This window comes from Python bivittatus, unplaced genomic scaffold (genome assembly GCF_059951505.1).
Source record: "Python bivittatus isolate LINGU-HERP-01145 unplaced genomic scaffold, Pbiv_v1 ctg000220_np1212, whole genome shotgun sequence".
In the NCBI taxonomy this organism is placed as follows: Eukaryota; Metazoa; Chordata; class Lepidosauria; order Squamata; family Pythonidae; genus Python; species Python bivittatus.
The window spans coordinates 3,169,768-3,197,076 of record NW_028277048.1 but is presented as its reverse complement, the minus strand read 5'-3'; the positions used below and the strand labels follow the sequence as shown (position 1 = coordinate 3,197,076).

At 40.5% G+C, this 27,309-nt stretch overlaps 1 protein-coding gene across 9 annotated transcripts in view; it reads left to right on the top strand.

The window, feature by feature from the left end:
• The window catches only part of SMARCA4 (SWI/SNF related BAF chromatin remodeling complex subunit ATPase 4), a 67,407-nt gene that overhangs the window by 26,932 nt on the left and 13,166 nt on the right, over window positions 1–27,309 (top strand). For 4 of the 9 annotated variants that reach the window (XM_088137655.1, XM_088137658.1, XM_088137657.1 and 1 more), the window contains exons 12-30: window positions 12–62; window positions 3,191–3,321; window positions 4,246–4,303; window positions 5,727–5,845; window positions 7,240–7,390; window positions 7,522–7,685; window positions 9,859–9,925; window positions 10,626–10,736; window positions 11,987–12,229; window positions 13,300–13,413; window positions 16,051–16,158; window positions 17,096–17,182; window positions 18,128–18,174; window positions 19,239–19,405; window positions 21,888–22,051; window positions 23,229–23,456; window positions 23,671–23,769; window positions 24,013–24,090; window positions 26,201–26,428. In XM_088137655.1, the coding sequence (XP_087993781.1) occupies window positions 12–62; window positions 3,191–3,321; window positions 4,246–4,303; window positions 5,727–5,845; window positions 7,240–7,390; window positions 7,522–7,685; window positions 9,859–9,925; window positions 10,626–10,736; window positions 11,987–12,229; window positions 13,300–13,413; window positions 16,051–16,158; window positions 17,096–17,182; window positions 18,128–18,174; window positions 19,239–19,405; window positions 21,888–22,051; window positions 23,229–23,456; window positions 23,671–23,769; window positions 24,013–24,090; window positions 26,201–26,428 (2,415 nt within the window). The remainder of the gene's footprint in view (window positions 1–11; window positions 63–3,190; window positions 3,322–4,245; window positions 4,304–5,726; window positions 5,846–7,239; window positions 7,391–7,521; window positions 7,686–9,858; window positions 9,926–10,625; window positions 10,737–11,986; window positions 12,230–13,299; window positions 13,414–16,050; window positions 16,159–17,095; window positions 17,183–18,127; window positions 18,175–19,238; window positions 19,406–21,887; window positions 22,052–23,228; window positions 23,457–23,670; window positions 23,770–24,012; window positions 24,091–26,200; window positions 26,429–27,309) is intronic. The other 5 variants (XM_088137661.1, XM_088137662.1, XM_088137659.1 and 2 more) reach the window with 3 other exon arrangements.

Below are 27,309 nucleotides of genomic sequence, written 5' to 3'. Positions count from 1 at the left end.
ATTTCTTTTAGAAGGCTGAGGTTGCAGAAGGACAGACCCCAGCAATTGGACCCGATGGTGAAGTAAGACCCCCCCCAACCAATTTAAGTGTGGCTCTAAAGTGTACAGATTTTATTGCACAATGAGTATCTGCTTTCTTATGGTAGGGAAACTGCTTTTATTTGGATTAGCAATTGGAATGCACTGGTGTAAGCAGCTGGTTTTGAAAACTGAAAATTGTTTTAGAGGCGGCAGTTGGTGGATTGATGGATTCTCCTAAAAACTCCTTTTAGGAGTTCATATTTCTGGTACTGAAAGTATTTCCTAGTCTAGTTGGTATCATGAATACCTCTGTACCCTGACAGCTAGAAATTAGTGCATTCTGGCAACAACTGGAATGTGTTTATCTACCATCAGTATTGTTAGCGTATCAGCAAAAATAGTGGCTTCAACAAGTAGGACTGCCCAATTACGTATTACCAGATAGAAGGAAGGTGAAGTTCAGTGGGTGACTTTGGGTCACTCACTCTCTCAGTCTAGCCTACCTCACAGGGATGTTGCTGTGGAGAAAAACTGTAGGGACGGCTGTGTATGCCACCTTGAATTCCTGAAAGAAAGGTGGTATCAAAATCTAAGGAAGAAAGGAACATTTATTTGCATGTGCTTGCAAATATATATAGATGCAAATAATCACAATGATTGAAACAGAACCATAATACGCTCTACTACAGTGGGCACATTTCTGAGGCAGTCAGACATGTGGAGTCCTTGGGGTTCTCTGAGCTTGGTTCTTTTCTTGCAAAAGTTTCATTACCCGGCTAGGTAACATCTTCAGTGCTAAAATGGGATGAGGTTTGCTCTCTATTTATCTGCTGTGGCCTGCTTTGCCAGTGCTGGTGGGGGTGGGGGTTCTGTTTTGCTCTTCTGGTAGTTCGTTGATTAGCGTATGTTGACTGCTTGATTGTATGTTGTATGTTTGATTGTATGTTGTATGCAGTCAACATACGCTAACCAATGAACCAATGAACCAGTATAATCCTAAATCTGGATTCCTGACTGGAACCACAGGAATGACACATCTGGAAGGCAGTAGGTTGGAGAAGGCTGGTGGAAGCTATGAGCAGCTCTTAAACAATAGATAGCATGCCCAGGATACCCTATATACCAATTTAGTTGGGCAATGTTTTGATGTCTATTCAGCTGTATGGGCAAGTATTTGTCCTGCATTAAAGATAGGATTTTACTGTGGTCAAACACAGTTGTCTAGTTTGTAACCTGTGCTGCTCTCCCATTGCTTTGTCCATCCTTCTTGAGACAGTAAAAAAATGGAAGGAAAGATGGAAGAGCCACATTGCGCCTTTAATATAGTAGTATTAGGAACCATCCATCTGGAAGCACCTTTTGTCATAGATTGCACTGAACTCCCATGGGCCTATTTTGCTCTGATAATGTTGTATAATGTATAACGTTATACAACACATATATACAATGTAATGTATAATCTTAATACTTAAGAGAAGTTCTAAAAATGGCTGCTTATCGTTTTGATGAGTCTTCACTCAACAAAGGTACATTAAGCTTTTCACTCTGCTCCTGAAATTTACTAATACAACCCTGGGGGCGGGGGCAGCTTCAGAGAACAAAAAGTGCCTCCTTTCTTTTACAAATTGTACTCAAGCGATGCCATTTTCCCCTCTGCTTCCTCTTCTAAACACATTTTATCCTTTTAAAAATTATTTTAACAGATATTTGAAAACAACCAAGAAAAAAAGAATAAAAGAGCTGTATGAAACTAAATAAGAATTGTTGAAATAACAATAGTACTGCATATAAAAATATCAATTGAGCAATTTAAAATCATTATTAAATCCAATCAATATTTGGTAATTACAAAGCTATGAGATACTTTTTTTTTTTTTGGATTGCAGCTGGATAGAAATACTTTTAATTAATAAAGAAAGGAAGATAGCCCATATTATAAAAATCATCAGTCAGAATAAGCAATTAATAGAAGTTTCTCTCTAATCTCAGAAAATCTGGCTGTATTATAATGAATCAGGCAAACATTTGCCATGGAACTAGCAAAAATCTAATATTTTAAAGCCTTATGTTAAGAAAACATTACTCTTCAGATGTTATATAAGTCCATGTGCAGAGTTATAATCAACAAATGGTTTCCAGGTTGATTTAAATTCAGGATCAGACTTGTGTTTTAAATACAAAGATAATTTGACATTGATGCATACTCCCATAGAATCTGCCATTCTTCTAAGGAAGAAATTGTATGTATTTCCAGGAATAAGCATAAAGTATTTTAGCAGCTGTTATGAAGCCAACTCCACATGCTGTAATTTGTAGAAATATAGGGCTTAGTTATGCTGGCAAGAAAGAAGAGTCAATATTGAAAATACCATCCTACGATGAATCATCTTCCAGAATTGTTGAATTTTGTGATGTTACCACCAAGCAAGAAAACATTATCCAACCTGATTATTATATTTGCAACAGTTTTTTAAAATATAAATTATCTATTTTGGCAATCAACACTGGTACACGTTCTGTACCTATTTTCTCCTAATGTTAATATTCACAGTAAATTTGATATTTATCTTCCATTGGTAGTCCACTGTATATCATATTGCAGTCCCCAAATTCAGGAGAGCCTTATCTCTAGCCTGATTTAATGTTCTCCCCACAACTGTTTTGGAAGGGAAGTATATGAAAATCCTATATGATATTGCCCCTGTGACACGGGTACCATAGAAACTACAGCCCATGTTCTTCTTTATTGTCAGTTCTACAGTGATATTCGCCACCAGTTGATTACCCCCTTTTTATTTAAATTTCCAGGACACTCTGATAACTTTTATTTGCATTATCTGTTAAACAACCAAGATAAATGTATTTCTCTAAAAGTAGCAAAATTCTACTACATTATGTGTAAGCTTCACCCACAAATGGTTGCTAAACAGTTATTGCTGTTAGGGGATCATTTTGATTTGTTTGTTTTATAGAAAGCATTTTTATTGGCCAATGACTGAAATAAAGTTTCCTTCTGTCTGTCTGTCTTCTAGCCATATGGTGATATAATCCAATCTCTTCCCCCCCCCCTCCTGAGGTCTAACATGAAATGAGATTAGAATTGTACTGCATTAAAATCATACTACCTTTATGTGAAAAATACGTTTAACATGTCATTGTATTTCTTCAGCCTTTAGATGAAACCAGCCAAATGAGTGACCTCCCTGTGAAAGTGATTCATGTTGAAAGTGGGAAAATTCTTACCGGTACAGATGCACCAAAGGCTGGACAGCTGGATACCTGGTTAGAAATGAATCCTGGGTACGTTGCCTGCAGAATTCACACATACATTTTCCCTGAGGACAGTGACATGTAATATGTGCATTTTTTCAAAAAAATAATCATACTAATGCAGTGGTGTTGTGTCCTTGAGTTTGTGAAGACTGTAGCCTGGATGTTACAATGGACTCTGTGTCTGGAGTCTCAGCAGCCTAGTCTGGTTATCAAGGCAAGCTAGTGCCTCAATCTGCTAGACTTCAGACTTTGAAAAAGGATTAGACAAATTCAGAGTTGAATAAGAGCTCTTAAATTTTCCATGTAAAGAGGCAGGAAACCTGCAACTGCTGTTTGCTCACAGGCAGTGATGGTGGTACACATTTCCTAGAACTGAATTGCTGTCGAGAGTTGGGGACAGGATGGTGGGGTAGATATATATAACTTGGACTAACTTATAGCTCTTATGATACGATTTCATTAACTTTCATGAAATCTTACTTTGGGAAGATGGTATTTCATCACAGGAAAGTTTTTTTTTTCCATTTCCATTTTCCTATTCTATTGATCTTATACTGGTTTGGAAATTTCCAATTTATATTTTGTTATCTGTGGAAGAATGAATTTATCCTAAATGAGGTCCCAAATGTTTGAGAGTGAGCCATCTCTCCATTTTGTTTTAAGCAAGTTGGGAAATATATCTTATATACAAGGAGGCTCCGGTGGGAAATTTTTAGGAATGATCCATTTTCTTTGTTTTTTTGCAAAACACTGTTTAAAAAAGTGTTCCTATAATACAGTTCTTAATTTGCTGAATTTGTCCATGAATATCCTGGGAACTAAAGCTTTGTTCTTCCCTCATCTTTGTCCCAGTTTCCCAATGACTTTAGAAGGGAGGAGTGACTCTAACTGACTTGGCTTGTCAAAGGTATTTCTGTATAATAATTCACGATTTCATAATTATTCAAATAGATACGAAGTAGCACCAAGATCTGACAGTGAAGAAAGTGGATCAGAGGAGGAGGAAGAGGTGAGGTGGAATGTTCTGTTCATCCATTTGATCCATGTTAGACGTACGTGCTGTATCTGGAGCATCTTTTATCCTGGACTGAAAAGAATTGTGATGTGAAGCGTTTGATGTGTGTTATCTCATTTATCATTGGACCATAAAGAAGGCTGAGCGCCGAAGAATTGATGCCTTTGAACTGTGGTGCTGGAGAAGACTCTTAAGAGTCCCCTGGACTGCTAGGAGGTCAAACCAGTCAATCCTAAAGGAAATCAACCCTGACTGCTCATTGGAAGGATTGATAATGAAGCTCAAGCTCAGATACTTTGGTCTCCTAATGCGAAGAGAGGACTCTTTGGAGAAGACCCTGATGCTGGGAAAGATGGAAGGCAAAAGGAGAAGAGGACGGCAGAGGATGAGATGGTTAGATAGCATCACTGAAGCAGTGAGCATGAAACTGAGCAAACTCAGGGAGGCAGTGAAGGGCAGGAAGGCCTGGCGCAATATGGTTCATGGGGTCACGAAGAGTCGGACACGACTGAACAACAATCTCATTTTACTTATTTTCAAGTAGAGCCTTCTTGTCATCAGGAAAACAGAACTTAACTAGTGGTGCCTATTTCCCATTACATTTTGCTGTTTTCGTTTAAGTACAGTATAAATCAGGCCAGCAGGATTAAACTGTAGCTCCAATGAATAATGCTTCTCTCTGCATTGGAGCAATATAACTAGACGTGCATGTGAGTAATGACACGTGAGAAAGGAGTAAAGTAGACACAAGACTCAAGCAAACAGAGCTGAACCTTTAAGCCAAAAAAAAAAAAAAAGTGCTGAGAGCCTGTACTTATTGTCCGTATCTCTAATCACAAATGATAATTATACATATATGTATGTATCGTCTAAGATGTCCTTCTCCGTGAGTCGGAATATATTGGTATAAATCTTGCTGCAGTTTGTCCTCTTAATTAAGACTGTATCGCTTCTGATGCAGCCATTAATATCTTATTATTGTTATTTGAAATGTTTCCCCTTTTTGTCGGTTAATGGTGGTAATGAATTGGAAGTGAATTGAACTGCTGAGTTTTTACCCGTCATCCAAAAACTCCCTGAGCAGTTTTTTGAGATCAGTTACAATTTGACGGACCCTGCTTCTGCGGGTTTTCTGTCTAAGAATGCTGCAAAAGAAAAAGAGGACGATGTGGGAAGAAGAGAAAATGCGCGTCCAGGCACCAGAGTTTAGTTAGAGTTCTTACAAGAGCCAGCTTAAACAGAAATGTTTAAAGGGAACGGATAGCCTTGCAGTTCCCCCTCCCCACTTTTTTTTTCTCTTGCTGCTGCTAACATCTTGAGGGACTGGATGGAGGAGGCAAATCAGCAGAGCTGACGGGGTGGTCCTTCAGTGCCCAGGTACTTTGAGTTACATTAATGGGATTTTGGTTTGTGGCAGGAGGAAGAGGAAGAACAACCTCAGCCTTCTCAGTCTGCTCTGCCTGTAGAGGAGAAGAAAAAGATTCCGGATCCAGACAGTGATGATGTATCAGAAGTCGACGCGAGGCACATTATTGAGTATGACTCGTGTTGTTGTGGGGGTTTTTTGTTTGTTTGGTCAGCTGCTTCTTTTGGCTTTCTCTTTAAACGGAGGTGAAAAAGGAGGGTGGGTGCATATAGAATCTTTCCCCTAAGTGAAGAAGGGCAGTTCCTGCTGGAAAAGACCCATCCTTTGCCTTGGGAAGAGTAGTCTCCCAATTTGGACCAGATTGCCTCCCCCTTGGTTCCCCAGAGGACTATAGCATGGCAAAGTACAAAATGCCAGGAGTACAAAGAGACACGGTAGATGATGGCCCTTCTCCTTCCCTCCCTCCCTCCCTCCCTCTTGGGCAGCTGCTTCTGCAGTCTGTATTGCAAAGGAATAGCAAGATTGCTAAGCACCACTACATAGTTACTCTGTGTAGTGGGGTAACAGCTGAAAAGGTGCTGTCCCAGGCATCTTATTCTTATTCTGTCCCATTGCTCTTATTCTTTATCTTCATATTAATGCAGAAATAGATGCTGCTCTGGGTCCTAGGTTCTGAAATTATAGCTGCTCCTGATTATACACACCATCTTTCTCCTGACAGCAACCCTCCTTAGCAGCCAATAATACATGAAAACAGTTATGTAATTATACATGATAAAGCAGTGTTGACTTAGGAAGAGAACAAGGATGAAAATTGTCCATTCCAGCTGCCACTCTTTGACAGTTCCATGGTTACCATAAGGAGAATACGTGCTGCCTAGCAACAAGGGCCAAGCTTTGTTTTCTAGAAGTGGGACAGCTCCCACCCAGACCATCTGCATTCCCTGGTTCTTCATCAGGCCTTTCTGCAAGAACCAGGAAGACTCTAGTAGACAGTGATGGGAAATGCCCCCAACTTTAGGTATTATTCAGAAGTTTCAGGCATAATCAGCCTGGAGACAGGCAACTTCATTGGAGACTCCAGTCAGTCACCCAGGAGGGAAACAGATTCTTGAATGATCTCAAAGGAAAAAACGGATAGCGTGGTACAGAATTCAGGTGTTACATTCCCCCACTATGTTACTGTCACTCCTTCCTCTTGCACAAAGTTAGAACCTTAGTCAGATCCATTCTAAACAGGAGAGGAAGAATCCAGAGCAGATCTTTGCTCCAAGTTGTCCAGGGGCCAAACGTGTTCTAAGAAATTGAAAGCCTCAGGACTAAAGTAGACAATGTAAACCTCCACGTTATGTCAAGTGGTTTCTTAAACTGTATGTGTTCCCCCCCAAAAAAACATTCATACACAGTTAAACTCCAAAAGATAAGGCAATTCTTGTGTTTTTTTCTGCTCCCTCACACCTAACAAAAATTAACTTCCTTTCTGCTCTCCTAAGATAGCAGTTACATTGCAGTAAAGCTAACAATCCCATTCTATCTTTCTCATTCCCTTGAAACTTTTTCTTAGGAACGCCAAACAAGATGTTGATGATGAGTATGGTGTGTCCCAGGCCCTGGCAAGGGGGCTGCAGTCTTACTATGCTGTGGCCCATGCAGTCACTGAAAGGGTGGACAAACAGTCGTCCCTCATGGTGAATGGTGTCCTCAAACAGTATCAGGTAAGAAGCAGGGAGTAAGTCTCTACCGCTTGGATGAGCAGGCAAATTCATTGCTTTGAGCTGCTCTGTAGAACATGATTTTCTCTCTGTAGGCCCTATAATGTGTATGTGTTTCTTTTTCCCATCCATAGATCAAAGGTTTAGAGTGGCTGGTATCTTTGTACAATAATAATCTCAATGGCATCCTGGCCGATGAAATGGGCCTGGGTAAGACAATCCAGACCATTGCTTTAATTACATACCTCATGGAGCACAAACGAATCAACGGACCGTTCCTCATTATAGTACCTCTGTCGTAAGTATCCTTCGAAGATGGGTGGGCAACTTTAAGACTTTCTGTATGCATGAAAAAGCACTGTTACTGTGTGCAGATGGAAGGAAGTCGTGGGATGCAATTTAATAGGAAAAATAAATAATGCTTTCAAAAATCTGTGGTCCAGGCAACCATGACCAAAACTTTCAGCGCAACAGAAGCAGCATTTGGTATGCTGTAGTAACTGTTTCAGAGAGCGGGCAATAAAAAGTTCAGCAATGGCAACAACAAATGACCGAGGAAGTATGAATGAGTAAATTTACAAGTTCAGTTCAGGCATTGTAGATATTGATGTTCATTGACTGTAACTGAGAAGCCAAATCATCATTTATGTTGCAAGCATAAATTCCAACCATGGTTTGAAATCTGGCTTGATTCATATAACATGCTAAACCAGAAGTTGGGTCTTTTTCATGCCCCCACCCCCTGTGGTGTCTTGTGATATTGCCTGAAATCTCACATTTGTACAATTTCACCCTGATCTCATGTGAGCATAGTGAACTGAGAAAAATTTACATCTTAAGAACAAATTTTTAAATAATTTTAATTTAAATTAGTGTCAGAGGTGAGTTTGCTTTAATTTGGGGGCTTGTTTCTTTATTACATTTATGCCCTGCCACAATCCCACAGGACTCTCAGTGACTTCACAGAACTACAAAAATCATTAAAACATCCACAGTGTGGTTAAAATCATATGAAACCTATAACATACAAACCAGAAAATACCCCCAAAAGGTGTCAAGTCCCCAATGCCCTCCAGAACTCCATCTTCAGCTGCTTCCAGAAGTTGGCCAAAGTCGGGGCTAATGTAAGTTCCAGTGGGAGGCCATTCCTGAAGGCCAAGCACTCCATGCTCCCCCCCAACTCTCAAAAGGGGAGCTGACAGTTGTCTTCCCTGGCAAGATTGACTAGGTCAGGCTGACTCTAGTGGACAAATTCTAGTGGGGGTTGACCTACAAGGTCCCTTCCAACCTTCTGGTTCTATGAACTCCATCCTGAAGGTAACTTAAAATCCGTACACCCTTGACAGGCACAGTGATAGACACAGTGACCTGAAAAAGAACTAATTTAATCCACAGCATGATGAGACATAAAATTAGGACACTTTTTACAGAGATGCTTTTTTTCTTCCCTTTAGCTTGGTTTTAACTTAGCTCAATATGTGAACTCAGTCATTGTGATCTGTTAACTGTAGTTGTTAGCTTCTGAGTCTCATACTACTTTGTTTCTTCTGCTACTTTCAGCTGATACCCTATGGCAATGTTTCTCAACCTTCGCAACTTTAACATGTTTGGACTTCAATTCCCAGAATTCCCTAGCCAGCACAGTGGCTGGGGAATTCTGGGAGTTGGTCCGCACAACCTAAAGTTGCCACGGTTGAGAAACACTGCCCTATGGGCTGGCTTGATCTTATTAATCTATAGTCACAAGTACAGCTTAAGGTATGCTGCTGCTTCAGATATCTTTGGGCTGCTGACTGCTTGTTTTACCACGCATTGCACTGCTGCTTCCTCTGGTGTTCTACCTAGAAATGTTCCCATCTCCTCAGTTTTTTTCACTGTTCCCTATGAAGAATAAGCCATTCAGTACTAGAAAACCAGACGTCTCACTGGAAGCACTGATCATGAAGCCACAGCTTAAATATGTTGGCTGCATAGTACAGAAGCCAGAATCTTTGGAGAAAAACCTGATGCTTGGGAAAGTCAAAGGCAGTGAGAAAAAAAAGGCTGGCAGAAGCTAATGTAGTAGACACTGATATCATGAATCAGTGGAATAACAGGCTAGGCCAGAGTTAGGCAACCTGATGCCCTCCAGCTGTTTCCAGTTCCAACTTCTATCCAGGGAATAAAATGATATAATGAACCTAGTTCTGTACATTAATTAGTTAATGGAATAATGAATTTTAAATTTTACAGTAATTGTAAATCTTTTGTTTATTTACTGATATTTGTTCTTCATCTACGTTTTCCACCTTCTATTTAAACACATAAATTATTAATTTAAAATAAACACATAAAATTTGTGTGAGACTTCGCACAGTTTTTATTCATTAAACATATTGTGGTTATGAGGTTTAACTTTTAATTACTCCCTTGAAACAAGTTAGAAGAGAATTGTTTCATAAAATGGAATTCTCACTGTTTTTCTGTTTTAGAACTCTATCAAATTGGGCTTATGAATTTGATAAGTGGGCTCCTTCTGTGGTTAAGGTCTCATACAAGGTAAGTACCAAGATTGAGATTTTCAGTTTCAGTTTTAATCAAAAACATTGTCAAGATTAAATGACTGAGAATTCAAGCTTACGAGTGATACGCAGAAAGTAAGTTTGTGTTTGCCCGCAGGATTGACATTCAGGAACATCAGAATAAAGAGCCGTGAGGTCTAAACTGCATGCCTACACATACACACAACTTTCCAAAGCTAAATATATTTTCTCATGATTTGGAGTCCCATTTTTTTAGTGCCACCTTCTGTCCTTGGATATGTGGATGAAAGTATCTCATTGCTGTACCACTCCTGTTTGTATGGGCTGAATGCCTTTATCAGATCCTCCACCCCCAATCAGCTTTTTAGTTCCTGGTTTCTACTCCCCTTTTCCCCTCAAACTTTATGTTTTGTTTATTTTTCATGGTTCTGTTTCTCCTCAATTCTGGACTTTGCCTCTTAGCTTCCCAAACGTTTCAGCCAGCCCCACAAAGCTTATTCCTCTCTCCAGAACCTCTGTGAAGTTTAATATAAGTTTGATAAATAATAAATAATTCCACGCCCTTCTCTGAGCTACTGATTTCTTTACTCATCTGGTGAAAAGTTATAAAGCAGGTCAGTCAAGTCATTTCACAACCATACATGCAGTAAACAGCATAAATGTCAAAACCTTGTGTTTAGATTTTGTGTGTGTGTGTGTTGTTTGGTTCTTTTTAGGGCTCTCCAGCTGCAAGACGGGCATTTGTACCTCAGCTTCGAAGTGGAAAGTTTAATGTTTTGCTCACTACATATGAATATATCATCAAAGATAAGCACATTCTTGCAAAAGTGAGATTTCCCTGTTCCTGTATTCTTTTATTTATGTGGTTCTATTTATAATGTTTTTTTCTTAAAAGGCAATCAAGAAGTTGATTTAGAACAGAGTTTTTCAAACTTGGCAACTTTAAGATGTGTGGACCTCAATTCCCATGCTGGCTGGGGAATTCTTAAAGATGCCAAGTTTGAAAAACACTAATTTAGAACAGCAGAAAAATACCATAAATAAACAAATATGCAGTCAGAGAACAGTGGCAGCCAGCAGTAACATTAAAAGAGCATTAAGGTGCATTGTCTGTGGTTTATACAGAAAAGCATGATTTGTGTCCCAATCCTAAATGTCAGTATATTTATATATGTACTTTGTGTACTTTAAGATAGCCTGGGAAGTTGAGAAAACATCCTGGAAGAAGTCAATGGCAAATCACTTCCATGTTGTTACCAAGAGAACAACATGGGCATGCTTGTGTAATCATCATCAATCAAGATTTTACTTTGGTTACTTTAGGCTATTATCAGTTTGGAGTGGGGGTGGGGAGGCAGGAAGTGTGTAGAGTCTGTGTGTGTGTGTGTGCATGCGCGTTTGAGTGGGTTAGAGATGCTTCTGCTGATTTTCTGTAGGTTGGTTGGTTGGTTGTTTGTTTAGCAGAATCCCAACAAATTCTCAAAGATTGGTTTGTAACAACTGACTCACAACTTCATGGCTGTGACTAAATTCAAGGAGCATGTGATCTCTCCTACTAAGCATAGCTTTGGGAAACTCTGGAACTGGGGTTGTTGGCCAGTCCCAAAATCTACCAAATAATAAATGAATACACTTTTTAAGTTTTGAGTTAAATGACCTGCTCTAAAAATAGTGTTTCTCTGCAGCATATATGAATGAGAGGATTTTATTTTTCCTTATTTACTATTTCTGGTAGCATCTCTGGCAGTGTTGTCCAAACTTGGCCACTTTAAGATGAGTGGACTTCATGGCTGGCTGGGGAATTCTGGGAGTTGAAGTCCACTCATCTTAAAGTGGCCAAGTTTAGACAGCCCTGATCTGTGGTATAGAATGTATAAAGTAACAGCATATTGAGGACTCCTATTTCACTCCGCTCAGAATATACTGTTTATCTAAGGGCGTTTTTTTAAAGCCAAAGTCAGTAGCAATCTAGCTCAGTCCTTCTATCCCTTTAGTGTGAGAAGGTGTCCTGGGGGGAAGAAGCTTGTATTCCGGAATTCAGGCAGATTCTAACACAGTTGCCAACTTGTATTGTCAGATTCGTTGGAAGTACATGATCGTTGACGAAGGTCACCGGATGAAGAATCACCACTGCAAGCTAACCCAGGTTCTGAACACACACTACGTAGCCCCACGTCGTTTGCTGCTGACAGGGACGCCACTGCAAAATAAGCTACCAGAACTATGGGCTCTGCTCAATTTCCTCCTTCCAACTATCTTCAAGAGTTGTAGCACGTTTGAACAGTGGTTTAATGCTCCATTTGCCATGACTGGAGAAAAGGTGAGTGCTGGAAGAAACGTCTAACCCTCTGTTCTTCAGCCAAGGCCTTGTGAAGCTCTTTGGTTCTGCAGCCACTCTCCAGTGGGCTCTGTCTGGACAGTGGCAATCAGGCACTTCACTGTCTCTTGTGCAGGCTAGTCTCTTCCGCGTAGGAACGGATTTTGTGGTGGGGTTGACTTAGGAAGAAAGGGGTTGGGATTCCTCAATGTATCGTTATATCTTACATGCACAACTCCAAATAGTCTGATTATAGTAATGCAATACAGCATTGCCCAAACCTTGGGATTGTATCGCTGTCCTTTTTTTTTTTTTTTAAAGGTGAGTTTTGTTTCTGAAGGGATTATTGATTTTTTTTTTTTCTGAGAGGGCTACACTCTCCTAAAGGATCAAGCTTGACAAGTGGAAATGTTCTTGAATTGTCTGGGTTCAGATCTCACCTTTAGTAATCTAAAGAATTTTAGCATTGCTGTTAACAGGATTGAATGTTCTCTCTTGTGCTCTCTGTGCTAGCTAACCAGAGCAGCTAAATAAACTAAGTATTTTAATCATGTTTTTATGCATGAATTGGGATTCCAGCTTTTTTGTCTCTTTGTAAGCCAAAGGAAATAACATGGTTTGTTCCTTATATATGACTTTATTAGCTTCTTGGATACAAAGCTGTTTGACCTAGAATGCTAAACAAATTATGGATAGAGTGTATTTGTTTACCATACTTATATTCCACCTGGTCCCAGTAAAGCCAGCCAAAGCCAGTTGGCTCAATTAGAGCTGTTTGTTGGTACATCAAGCACTTCTTATTCACAGTAGCCCACAGTTCTAATCTGGTTTGACATGACTTCTGTGTGAAATTAATTGATAATTCATTGCTGTAGGTAATATGTTGAGTTTAGAAAGCTGGAGAGGAATCTGAAATAATATCTATGGTTTTTTTCTAAGTTTGGATATGTAATTAATGATATATTTTTCTCTTATTCTGCATGTTAAAAGTGATCCTATACTTTCCTAGCATCAGTGGAGAAAGATATCTTAAAAACTGGTGTTTCCTTATATCTGTGTGTGTTTTGATACAGGTGGATTTGAATGAGGAAGAAACTATTCTAATTATCCGTCGTTTGCACAAAGTTTTGCGCCCCTTCCTGCTAAGAAGGTTAAAGAAGGAAGTAGAAGCACAGCTACCTGAAAAGGTAACTGTATACACCAGAGACTATTCCAGGTTCTTTCTAGAATCTGTTTGGTTCATGGAAAGTAGTGGCTTACCACCAAGCTGATCTCTTTGGAATCTGATAGCTGCCACTTCATTTTTTTTACAAAAGATTCTGTTGGTCAGGAAAAGTGTCTAGTAGCTTAGGATGTGATATTCAAGAAGGGGCATGGCTTAATAGAAAAGGGAGTGTTAGTTACTATTTGATGCCACTAAATAAAAATGGCTTAGAACAGCAGTGCTGAGAATGGCCTGGGCCTGGGCCTGGGCCTGGGCCTGGGCCTGGGCCTGGGCCTGGGCGGCAGGAGAATATTGCCAGGCTAGATGTACTGTTGGTTCTGGTATTTCTGTAAAAAGGAAAAAAAAAAAAAAAGCTAAAAGGTTGGTGCTAAGGATGTCAGATGTGAGCAGCCCCTTCACGTGCATTTGATTTCTCTGCCAGCAATGCTGTGCCTTTTTTGCGGGCAAGTGTCTACGTAGAATTCTGGTTAGTAATGGCACCCCGTCTCCACAACAGAGCCAGGGTTCTGCTGAGGAATGTCTTGTCCCTCATTTTCAAAAGATGCACTGCTGCTTTTTTGTGTGCATCTACAAGAGATATAGAAAGACTCACTTTGGCTTTGATCTATATTTTGATAAGAGATTTGAGACGGAGAAGTCAGAAGTAGCTGATACCGATAAAGGCATCTCAAAAACAATTTTAGATCTCTTTGACCATAGACATTAAGGGACATTACTGTACAATTTCATCAGAATAACAAAACATGCTTTATGATGTTGTGATGTGACAAACTACCCCTTGTGTATTTGTATGCATTATCACAACACGCATACAAAAGAGGCAGAGTTTGCATTGTGATATTACAAATATGTTTGTCATTTACCTCCCTAACCACCCACTCACCCCCAAAACTCATGCCTTTTAAAGCAAAATTTCACCAAGAAACTGACTGTAACATTATTCGGCAAGAGCTGGATTACCTTTATGTCAATACTGCTATAATCCTATAAAAATAGCCAACATTACCAGATTGTTCACATTGTCTGGAGATTTGGTATCTGCTTTGAACAGTCCAATTTTATCCTTCAAACATGAAAATCATCTTTTAGTGATATTAGAGGAATTCCCAATCAGAAAATTTTCTATTACTCTTTGCAGTTCTTTGTTGAACTCTTGGAAAGACGTTTTTTTTCAAAGTTCAAGTTAATAATGGTATTGGCCTGACTTTTCTGCAATCCATTTGTCATGCTAGGCAAGAATAGCATAGCAGAAATCCTCCCAACAGAATAGCTCTGACTTTGGTGACTATGGGTTTTTGACCTTGTAGAATCTCATTTTAGGAATGCCTGCAGAGATGATCAAATCAAGTGGAGAACACTTCTCCAGGATGACCAACTACCATGGTCCATTGTGCATCATTATGAAAATTGAATCTGCAACTGTTTGCACATCCACAAGAAATTAATCTGAATAGATTACACTGTCCAGGGAAAACAGTGACTGAAGTATCTCAAAATTGATGCACCTCAGACATTCCCAAGCTTTGTTATATTGCTTGCTTCAGAATCAACCCAGAAAAGCCCCTCCCACATTTGTCCAAGAGTTCTCTAACAATATATTAATTTGTGTATTTAAGCTATATTACAACTAATTTCAAGGCTATTGTATTCATAAAGCTTTTGTCAAATTTGTGTTTATTATCTAATGCAGTAGTGGGGTACCTCTGGCCTATAGCCAAAATTGATCCACAGGGCTTTATCATCTGGTGTATGATCTTCTCCTCTCCTCTCCCTGTCCCCTTTGCACAGGAATTAATCTGGTCCCCTTCCCCTGTGGAAACTTTCTTCTATCACTCAATATTGCACAAGGGAAAGGATGTCACAATTAGAGAGACAAGCGAGAGAGAGAAAAGTTAGTTTTCCTTTTTCTAAACTCTATGGCCTACTCTAGAAAATACTTGAAAAGATAATGTTCAAGCCTAATTATGGTATTAAGAATGAGTATACATGTGTGCATACATGTATGTGTGTATACATGCATACTTTTATGAGTGTTTTTAAGAAATGAGCATGGATATCCTACTTCACCTTTTCTTTGACCCTACCCACCATTAACCTGCACCATCCAGAAAGGTGGCCACAGGCATATGGCACTCAAGGTTGAAAAGGATGCCTGTCCTGACTGAATGCATAATTAGTGGGACTTTCTGACATAGTCTTTACAAATTGTCATCCAAATACCAGGATCCTATTCTCCCTATCTACTCAGGCTGGAAACGAAATAAAATGAGAATACTATGGGCCTAGGGAGGTGCCATGTACTAAGCCAGTCCACTGATCCAGTATACATATTGGGGGTAGCTCTAGCCTAGGGTTTTAATCCGTTCTCATTTTTCAGCTCTGCCTAGAAACCATGGAGAGTTAATCTGGAGCCTGATACACTCACTGTGCTCTACAACAAAGCTATACCCCTAAAAGTTGAATTTTAAAGGCACTGCTTAAAGATGATCAGCAATTTGAAGAAGTCCCAGATCTCAGCTGCTGCAGGATGTTGGGTTCCATGCTGTGTGGAAACAGTTTGCATTTTAATGAATTCATGTGTCTTTTCTCTTCACAACAGGTAGAATATGTTATTAAGTGTGACATGTCTGCATTACAAAGAGTACTTTATAGACACATGCAAGCAAAGGGAGTGCTGCTTACGGATGGATCCGAGAAGGACAAAAAGGTTTGGAGAAAGATTTTTATGCTAACATGAAAAAAGGGTGGCCTTTTGTTGGGTTGATCTGTCAGTTTCTTGAACCTAGGATATTTGGACTACAACTGCCAGCCTCCCCAAAGTAAAAGATTACTTCCTTTTTGGAGCTCAAGGCAGGACATAAAGGTTGGGCTTTTTCATAGCTGGCTGTCACCTAGTTCTCCGCTGCAGTTCACAGAGAGGCTCCCTAGTAAAGAAACAGGCTTGTGACCTCATCCTGGGAAGGGACAGCGCACAGAAAATGGAGCTGTGATGGGAGATTTAAGTTTCTCCACTATGTGGAGTGTTCCATAGGTAGTCAGAACGAGGCACAAACAAAGGCAACCAAATTTGCTGTTTGTGCAGATTAGTATTAGAATGCCATTGGTGTGCAAGTCATTATACTGTAAGAATTTCTGGTCATAACCGTATTTTAAGGCACAATGGTTAAAACTTTCATTAGCCCCAAATTTGAAGCCGTATCCAAGTGGTTGGGTTCCCTGCTGTAGCATTCGTTTTTTGAGATCCTTCATGGAATCCCTTTGAAACGATGTGGCTGGATAGAGGCTACAGTATGATAGAGATACTTAGAAGAAATTTGTGGAGCCATAAAAAAAAATTATATAGGTTTATACACCTTTTCTTCAAATACTTTATGTACTTAGTTTATCTGATGAGAACTTCAGCCCAACCAAAATATAGCAAAACAAAGCAAAACAGAAGTCCTTGGGGAAATTAAGCTTAATACATTGAATGTCCCATTTTTAATGTCTGGCTCCTTTTTCGGTGTCATACTCATATACCTCTAACTCTCCAACATTTGCTGTGTGGTTTGAACACTAGACAGGAAGTAACAGGCACACGGCAATGTATGTGCGCTATAAATTGTTTGTCTCCTTCAATATTTTCCACACTCGTTTTCTTGCAGGGCAAAGGTGGTACAAAAACCCTCATGAACACTATTATGCAGTTGCGGAAGATTTGCAACCATCCATATATGTTTCAGCATATAGAGGTAAAGATGTGCCATTGTTAAAGAGGAGACTAGTGAAGAGAAAAGATGGTGGAGCAAATGTATTGAAAGATGGGTTAATTGGGAACGTGTGTTACTACCATTTCTCACTTTGTTTAATGCTGACCCCCTCCCAGTGTATCTGATTAGGATACCTTCAGCCCCATGCCTCAGTTATCCAGCTACAGTATATGGAGATTTTCAGACATTGTATGCCTTTTGTTATTTTTGTTCCTCAAGCAAATGGCTCTTAAGGATTATTTTGTAGCAGTTGTCTATCCCTTTTCTCCCCATCCTGGCACCTAAAAAGTAGACGTTGCGTTCAGTTCTCCAAACTGATATGGATGGAGTTCTGCAAGGAGGAGGAGGAATCTTCCGTTTCTCTTAATGGGTGAAGCTTTCTAGAATGTCATAATTTGTGACCTCCTCCAGATTTATTCCAAAGTTTGAGAAGCTGATAGTTAACATTTGGTTATTCAATATAGTATTGTATGTACAGCATTTAAAGAGCCTTCCACAGTCTCTTTAAATGCTGTACTCTTCCAAAGCCTCAAAATGTGTTGGGCTTTAATAATTTCCAGTTAGTGTATTTGGAGAGCATCAAGTTGGGGAAGGCTGACAGAGCAAGGAATAGACTAGTTGACAACAGGACTTAGCAATATTATAACTCCCTGAGCACTTGGAAGTTTGCATTCAAGAACTCCAGCCTTTTTGAAAATAATTTTAAACATAATTGAAACATCTGTTTATTTGAAGAACTATTTAACTCTATACATTTAAATGTTAAAAAGAAAGACTATCTTAGCTACCAGGCCTAAGATGTGCGGTACAAGTCTTCCAGACTATTAACCTTCAAAGTGCTCCTTGAAGGGGGGAAAAAAACCCTCTATTGTTGTATTTGGCATCCTTTCTTTATCTTTATGTTGATTTCCATACATTTTGTTACAGGAGTCCTTTTCTGAGCACTTAGGCTTCACTGGAGGCATTGTGCAAGGGTAAGTTGGCTACTCCACAGCATTTGGACTGTATGGTGTATTTTCTTTGTGAAGACTCAACAGACTGAAGCCAGTGAGAAGAGTTGTTGCTTTCGTGCCTAGCTTCTTAACTTCCAGAGGCATCTCCCACTTGTTTTTGATGGACAATCCTGCCACTTTTTATTATTAGGACAATTTCTAATCATAGAAATTATGTCTTGGGAGTAGTGCTCTTTAAGGCCTTGGGCTTCCTTAGAAGATTCTCAGGATTTCCTTAATTTAAGATCAATACAGGTAGTCCTCGCTTACCAACCACTCATTCAGTGACTGTTTGAAGTTGTGATGAGTGATACTTACAACCAGACCTCAGTTCTGGTTGTCACAGCACCCCTGCAGTCATGTGATCACAATTTGGGCACTTGTCAACCAGTTCGCACTTACAATGTTCCACTGTCACGTGATCACCATTTGCGACTTTCCCTGCTGACTTCCCACAAGCAAAGTTGATGGGGAAGCCGGCAGGGAAGGTCACAAGTCACTCTGGAAAGTCTCCCCCCGGCCTTCCTGAACTTGCACCTCATCATGCTATCCATCTCCCAGCATTCCTGTACTTGCGCTGCACCGCACCATCTACTCCCACGCCTTCCTGCGCTTACGTACAGCCTGTGTCAGGCCTCCCAGGGCCTCCCCTGGCCATCCCCACCCCCCTGCAGCACCCCTGCACTCCTTACTTGGGATTCCCGCCGCTTCCCACTTAACAAACCACACATCTTATGGGGTCACAACAGCAACCAGGATTGTCGCTAAGGGATGCAGCACATGACGTCACGCTTTATGACCGCATTGCTTAGCGATGGCAATTCCAGTCCCAATTGCTGTCATAGCCTGAGAACTGCCTGTAATCGCAGAGAATAGCTGCTATTTATACTATTCATAAGGGCAACAGCAAAGCCTGGTTTATTCATAAGAGCAACTAGGATATAGGAATTTATATGGAAGGGGAATCTTGAAGTTAAAACATGTGAAACTCACTGTTTTGGTGGGAAAAAAAACCCTGCTGTTTCTCTTCCTCATACACAACCTAGACTTGACCTATATCGTGCTTCTGGGAAATTTGAGCTTCTAGATCGTATTCTTCCCAAGTTGCGAGCTACCAACCACAAGGTATTGCTCTTCTGTCAGATGACCTCCCTCATGACCATAATGGAAGATTATTTTGCCTACCGTGGCTTCAAATACCTCAGGCTAGATGGTGAGTTTGGCAGTGGGACTTACATGCTGTGATAATTTTGCATTGGGAAATACATTTTTGAGTTGGCTACGGTTTACTTGAAGAGTCACTTAGTTTATGGGGTTTAGAGCTGCACCCAAAAAAAGTGGAACACAGTGACTTTGGTCCCTTCACATTTTCCTGCATCAAAGATAAGTGTTCTTGGCATATACAGTTTTACATATGTACTGTATGCGCAGGTTATCATGTCGAGCCACCATGTTGGCAGTGGTCATGCACTAAGAATGCAGCCATTCTTTTTCATATTCTCTTTGCACAAGTTCTTTTCTTCTCAGGCCTAGGGTCTAGATCCCTTCTGTGAAGAGCAGAAGGAGTGCTAAACCTGGGGGGACACGAGGTTGAGGATATAGAGGGTGGTGGCAACACCACTTATCCAGCGAGATGGATTCCAGCTGGGTGGTTCTTAACAGTGTTAGTACATGTAGGCTGCTTAGAACTGCTCTCTAAGACCTTGGGCTGATGTTAGTTTGAAATGTTGATAGTATGGCTTTAGAAAGGATTTAGTTGCTCTCAAGTTTCATATCTTTGCCCCATGAGACCTCTCCTGTCAATATATCATCAACCACATAAAAATACCTTCATCCTTCCATTGTGGGTATTGAGCTGATTTGACTCATTCTCTTTGTGCATGGGCAAGGGAAGCTCCCTCTAATGCTTGTGTGAACCATTTGAAAGTATGTAATTCAGATGAACTACCTGAGACTTAGAAACTATGAACTCTGATTCACCAACGGGAGGAAGCTTTACAGTGAAAGATCCAAACTTGAACTAAGGAGGAATTTCCTAATTGTGAGAGCTATTAAGCAATGGAACAGCCTGCCTACTGGAGTCATGGGTGCTCCATCACCAGAGGTTTTCATACAAAGGTTGGGCAGCTATTTATCCGGGATAGTCTGAGGATTCCCGTACTGGGCAGAGGGTTGGACTAGAAGACTTCTGAGGTCCCTTCCAACCCTCTGATTCTGTGATAAGGATTTTTTTCCCACATTTTTAAAAACTTTCTGAAGTATGGAGCTCAAGCTAAGGAACTTATAGCAATCACCTAGGAACTTTTTGTAAACAACTCCCCTTCCATGAAAGTGACAATTGTATAATGAGGCATACCTTACTAGTGGTAATTGTGGTGTTTGAATCAAAGGATGCATTTATTAAAAGAAATACAAATTGCATCTTTCCACTTCTACAGTGGCCCAGGTTCCTTCATTTGGTTAACTTTTCCATTTCCAACTTGCCATTTTTATCTCTCAAACCAGTGTGTAATGGAGGATCACTTTTCCCAATGGCTGTTCTTGTTAATGCTCTCCTGAAATTATGAATCTCTTTTGATAAGAGATGTTTTGAATCTCCTTCTGATCCTAAAGTATAATAGATTGAATAGGGAGCCTGTCATATATTCCAGTAGGTATAATCTACAGTGACATATTTTTGGTCTAGTTCCTAGATTAGTCCTGTTTAGCCAGAGCAACATTTCTTTCCCTCTCTTTAATTTTTCCTTTTCCACTCTTGATTGAGGTTTTGTTTTTTAATCCAGCATTAATTTGCCCTTCCATAAAGAAGGAGATCAAGAGTGGATCTTGAGCTTTTTCCCTCTCTCCATAACGCTTTGTGCAGGAGAAGGGAAAGAGGCATTTATAGGGTGTATGGGTGAATGCCATGTAGTTTGAAGTATTTGCAATCTGGTGTGATATTTAGCCCTGTATCATAATCTGCTAAAGATTATGATTAAACTCCAACATTGCTCAAAAATGATGGTCAGGTTAGCCTGAACTGAGTACCAGGAGAAGGTCATAATATTAGGAAAGCATAAACTTCTCTGTTGTTAAGAAACATCCATCTCTTTGTGATTGCTCACTTAAGACTATAATTTATAGCCACATTGCTCTGACAGATTCACCTGCTTCATGTGGTCATTACTGGCTGAGGTTGCTGGCATTGAATGAAGGCTTGGATGTTAATTAATATTAGGAACTGGGCATTACAGGCCTGTCCCAATAATTTTGTTAATAAATGATATAGGGAAAAGTATCTGGTATCTTTTAACTGCAGCTTCTCTTGAGTGTTCATTTTTAGCTTATTCTCCGTTTGTTTTGAAGTTCAGAAGTGAGGGGAGGCAGGGTGTAAGGTAGCTAACAAAATACAACTTCCATGGACTGTCATTATGTTTCCCTCCAGGCAGTATCTGCTCATCCAAACCAGCTGATTTATCCTTGTAAATTCTCTGCTATTGTTAAGAACTTAAATCCTTAAACTGCTATGTAACTTCTCCACAGGTATTCCATTCCATTTCTAGAATGTAACTTTTGTCAGCTTTGTTGAGCTCAGTATAAAATACCTTTCTTCCCTGTGGCCTTCTGCTGAGTGTTGGGATTTTTGTAATAGCTTTTATCCTGAAATAAAATATCGTGGCACTGGGGGAAACCCTCTCTTCTCTTGACTTTTAAAGGGACCACTAAAGCTGAAGATCGTGGCATGCTGCTGAAAACTTTCAATGAGCCGGGCTCTGAATATTTCATTTTTCTTCTGAGCACCCGAGCAGGGGGTTTGGGACTGAACCTGCAGTCTGCCGATACTGTGATTATTTTTGACAGTGACTGGAATCCTCACCAGGTAACAAAAGTGTTTTTACTAGGTTTCCAGGAAAAAAAGGATTTATAAACAGAGCACTAACATTTAATGGCGAGATTAAAGTTTGTGATGCTATACATATACTAATGCAAAAGAAAGGCCTTTTTACATTTCACTAAGGGGTCTGGAACATAAATATAAGACATGGTTATTATAGTTTGTAGTTTCAAGAAAACAGTATCTAAATCTTTGGCATTCCACTTTTGCCTACAATCTATAGGGAGAATTCTGCCAAAAGAGGTGGTTACCGTTTTTAAATATTGTCAGAAATAGTTCTTCTGTGCCTTTAGGAGAAAAATCAAAAAAATAACTCAGCTGACAATAGTTCTCTTTGGAAACTGATAGTATAAACTCTCACCCTTCAGGCCACAGCTTTAATATCTTGAAACAAAGTTAGGGAGGAACCTTCTCTTCCTCCCTTATCTCCTCTGAATGTGCAGAACTGCAACTCTCAGAATACCCAACTAGCATGCAATCCAGCACATCTAAAGGACATCCGGGACATTGCCTATCTGGTTCTAATGCTACATCATAATTTCACCACGTCTCACAATTATCAGCACCTATTTAATATTTAATTACTAACTAAAATCAAAATTTTATCCATGTGCCAGAACAAAAGGGTGGCATGTGAAACCTAGAAATACTTACCAATTGAAATAATATCAAGCAAGGATAATAAGGATTGTTACACCAGATTTGCTGTGTGAATTTCTGAGCATCCTTTGATGTTGTTGGTGTCCTCTAAACATAGTTACCTGGGTAACCCTGAACAGTGTTCACAGTATAGAACATCAGTCTTCAGGTGGTGGGTTGGAACGCACTGCCAGTTCACAGGCCAGCCAGAGACCTAAGGAGCAGAGAGTTAAACAGCAGCATTTCCACTGATCTATGGTGTTAGAAATGGGTCTTCAGATGCATGTTTTGGTCTTGAGTTTGTTTGGGTGGCATGAATGCTGCTTTTATAAAAGGCTGTCTCCAGGAGTATTTTCTGGTTGAGCCACTTAACCCCCCAGTACAAGGCAGTTGCTAAGCCAGCTGTCCTGTCCTGGGCCCCTCTTCTGGCACAGCATTGCTTCTTCTGTCTTTGGGGATGAAACTGAAAGAAAGCTGAGTGTAGTTGTTGAACAGTGAGGATGGTCTTTTCCCACCACTCTAGGACCTGCAGGCCCAGGATCGAGCACATCGCATCGGGCAGCAAAACGAAGTGCGAGTGCTGCGCCTGTGCACTGTGAACAGTGTGGAAGAGAAGATACTTGCTGCGGCCAAGTACAAGCTGAATGTTGATCAGAAGGTGATCCAGGCTGGAATGTTTGATCAGAAGTCCTCCAGCCATGAAAGGCGAGCTTTCCTCCAGGCTATCTTAGAGCATGAGGAGCAAGATGAGGTAAGGGCTGACAAAAGGGTGGCTTTCTCCATCTCTCATGCGTGACTGGTGAATGTGTTGCCTCGATCCCTGCTCTCTGTAGCCCTGAGGCCAAGGGACTGTGGGCTGGAAGGAAGTGGCATGAACCCTTGTCACCCTAGGAAGTGAATCTGAGTGTCAGTGAAGGGTGCTGGATTGACAGCCCTGGAGACTGAAGTCCTCTATCTATCCACAGACCAGATACAGCACGGGCAGCGGCAGTGGCAGCGCAAGCTTTCCCCACACTGCCTCAACCCTGTGCCTCAACTCCGACTCGGAGGAGCCACCTTTAAAGGTGAGAGGGGTAATTCAGTCGCCGCGCCCGTCCAGTCCTTAGTCCTCACTGTTTAAGACTGTCAGCAAAGTTGCCAGCGCCGATGGGGAGCTTCTGCCCTGCGGCTACCGTCCACTGAGACCACCAGATATATTTTCACACGTAGCCAAATCAAACTTGAGATGGTAAAACTTTCAGTATAAAACTCCAAGCGCACGAGCTGCCTTGCAGGAATTAAATGGGGGAAATTTTGAAATCTTTCAGGAAGAAGATGAAGTTCCAGACGATGAAACGGTTAACCAGATGATTGCCCGACATGAGGAAGAGTTTGATCTTTTTATGGTGAGCGTGGCTCTCTTGGCTTGTTGTATTTCAGAGAGGTCAGCTTTATTCTTCTGAATTCAGCCTATTACTTAAGGTACATTAATTTAGCTAAATCTTGATCTAGAAGTCAGTAGTAGATAGACCCATGTCAAAAGGCAGCAGGGTATACATATGTGCGAAAGAGAAAGGAAGTACATGCTTGAGATACTCATGCAGATCTCGGCCTTGTGAGCCTGGCCTTTGGATTTCATGATATTACTTGAGAAAAACTAGTTCCAGGGCATCTAACCAGATATCACATAGTTCGGTACAAGCATCAGGGTTCCTTCATACACCCACCCACCCACCCACCCACCCACCAGAAGCTTGTTACCGTCTGTGCCGTCTCAAGGCTGTTTCGAGAGCCAAGGGAAGCCTCGTGTTGTTAGGGAAGAGAAGGTTATGGTTATGGAATAAAAACTTCCACGCAAAAACTGAAAGAGCCGCAAGAACAAGCAAAGCCCCAAGGCAAAATCCTATCCCAGCATATATATTTCACATGGACATTTCTGACTTGTTACAGGACTTGTTACAAATAACACCCGGCGGCTGTTTCAGCCTCCAGTCCCTCCAAGTTGCAGTTTGCCTTCCTAGTTGTCGAACAGCCTTCCCTTTTTTACCAGGAACCTGAACTTTAGTGAAAGAAAGAAGGGGAAATGCCCTGTTCTCTCGCCCACTTCTGTCCCCCTTCCTCCAATGGTCTTGAGTCCTTCTCCTTCCAAGTATGAAAAGGAAGTTAGAAGAGATGGGAAAACAGCAGCCCCCTGGTCTTCAGCGCTGGAGAAAGGTGAAGCCAAGCTTGACTCCTGGGGATGTATGAACACTGTTCATATGTTACATATGTCATATGTCACATGTTGGGAACACTGACCATCAGTGCCAAAGTGGGTGTCGCTGCCTTCTTCTGGGATTTTTTCTTTTTTTTTAATTTCCCAATCTAATCTGCAGTCTTGAGACTTCTGGTGGTCTCTCTTCCAAGAACAACCATATTCACCCTTGCTGAACTTACTCGAGATGAGCCAGCCTCAACTACTTGTTTCACTGTTTGTATAGTTTATACAGAAGGTGATGAGGGACGTAGGCAAACAGGTGTCTCCGTCTCCATCCTCTGCTAGTGCAGAGGGGAGGGAATAACCCAGAGAAACAGTGTGCATTGTTGCAGATTGAAATTGTCTGTATATCAATGTACCAATGCTAATTTGAGACCAATACAGTTTCCTGCATTCTTGAGTAAGTATACCTGCTTTCAATTCATGCATTTCCACATAAATGTATAAATCTGTTTCTTAAAAAAAAAAAAAAGCTTTGGAATATACTTGAAATAGTGTTTTCAGTGTTCAGAAAGCTATCAAGCCAAGGTACTTGTAAATAAATCTTACTCATTTTGGTGAGGCCTATAAGATTGCGGTCAGTCTTCATCCCCTTAGATCTCAGAAACCACTTTTCTTATGAAGAGCCAGTTTGTTGTCCATAGTTTTGATTTACTTATCTTTTGATGAACTAAGGCAGCCTTTCCCAACCTGATACTGGATTTCAAAAAGTGGAGCTGTATAGGATTCTCTTTCAAATATTGCTGTGTTTTGGAGCCCAGAACAGAATAAATATTGGAATACAAAGTAAAGATGGAAAGATGAAAGATTCTTCCTCCCTTCCCATGAAAGAAAATAATCTCATTCAAAGGCAGAGATTTATTTATGTATTTAGATACTTGCTTAGATTTCCACATTCTAGCACGTTGCTTGGTAGAAATGACTATTTTAGTCCATCATATCTGAATGTTGAAATAGACTATTATAGACTTTATTCTTTACAAAAACAATTGCAAAGATTGTTTTGTTATTCATATTTTTTAAGAGTTTGCCACATACATCACAAAATTAACTCCAAACATTTGGTATGGATGGTTTTCCTATACCTGGTAATTCCCCTCTAATTAAGATTGAAGTAATACAAGCACACCAGGCTTTACTATGTTTAAACGTTAGACTGGCATCAGTCCCCCATAAATGACTTATACTGAGTATAAGCTTATACTCAGAAAATCCAGTGCAATACACATGAAGCTTACCTCCCTCTTCTCCTTCTGCAGCGTATGGATTTAGATCGCAGGCGAGAGGAAGCCCGCAATCCTAAGCGAAAGCCACGATTGATGGAAGAGGATGAGTTGCCCTCTTGGATAATTAAAGATGATGCAGAAGTAGAAAGACTAACCTGTGAAGAAGAGGAAGAGAAGATGTTTGGTAGAGGTTCTCGTCACCGTAAGGAAGTGGATTATAGCGATTCGCTGACTGAGAAGCAATGGCTCAAGGTATACATGGTACAGCATCGTTCTCCAATGATTTTCTCAAATTTTATTTCTACCTATCTCTGTGTTGTCTGTGTGTCTGAATGTTGAGAAAATACCCAATGCTGGAAGTTTTGAGGGTTAACTGAGTTTGCCCAACCAAATTTCAATTTGATACAATTCTTTTAACCATTTCTAGCCATGTCCAGTGAAACTCTTCCATTACTAATCCCTCCTTTTTGTATTAAACTGAATGGCTTGTTTTTAAAGTAGATTTCTTCTGTGCCATTCAAAACTTCTCTTGGGTATTATCAACTCAACTGTGTGGAACCATGTTGCTAAACTTAAATTCAATTGATCTCCTTGACAGATGTCAAACATTTCAGATGCAGAAAGCCTACTTACTATGCAGCTGAGTGTGCCCTCTTCTTGCCTGTCCCAGCAAACATTTCATCCTATTTGTTGCTGGGCAGTGATCCAGAGATTGGATGTTCTCCGTCTTTGGCCATTAAGAGGCAGACTGGGGGTGGGGGTGGGGAGAAGAAGCTGGCCCTGAGCTAGACTAGGAGGCATCACCCTTCCTTCTGTGATCCAGTCACTACTACTGCAGGAGAAAATGGCAAACTTAGTTAGCTGTGATCTGTTAGGACACTATTCATTTGTAAAATATCCCAGATGATTAACTGTTTGTGCATTATTTATACCCCCGCCTTTCTGCTCTGATGACCACTCAAGTTAGTTAGAGGAGAGAGTGGAGATTGAAGCTAATAAGGAGACATGTGACTATTCACTCAACATTCTCAACGTTTTTGCTAAAATTCATCTTTTTAGGCCTGGAGCCAGAGGATCTTGCTAGGATGTTCTGTTTCCTTCTGTCCTTTTACCAAAGGTCATCCTAGTAAACCCAGGTTTCC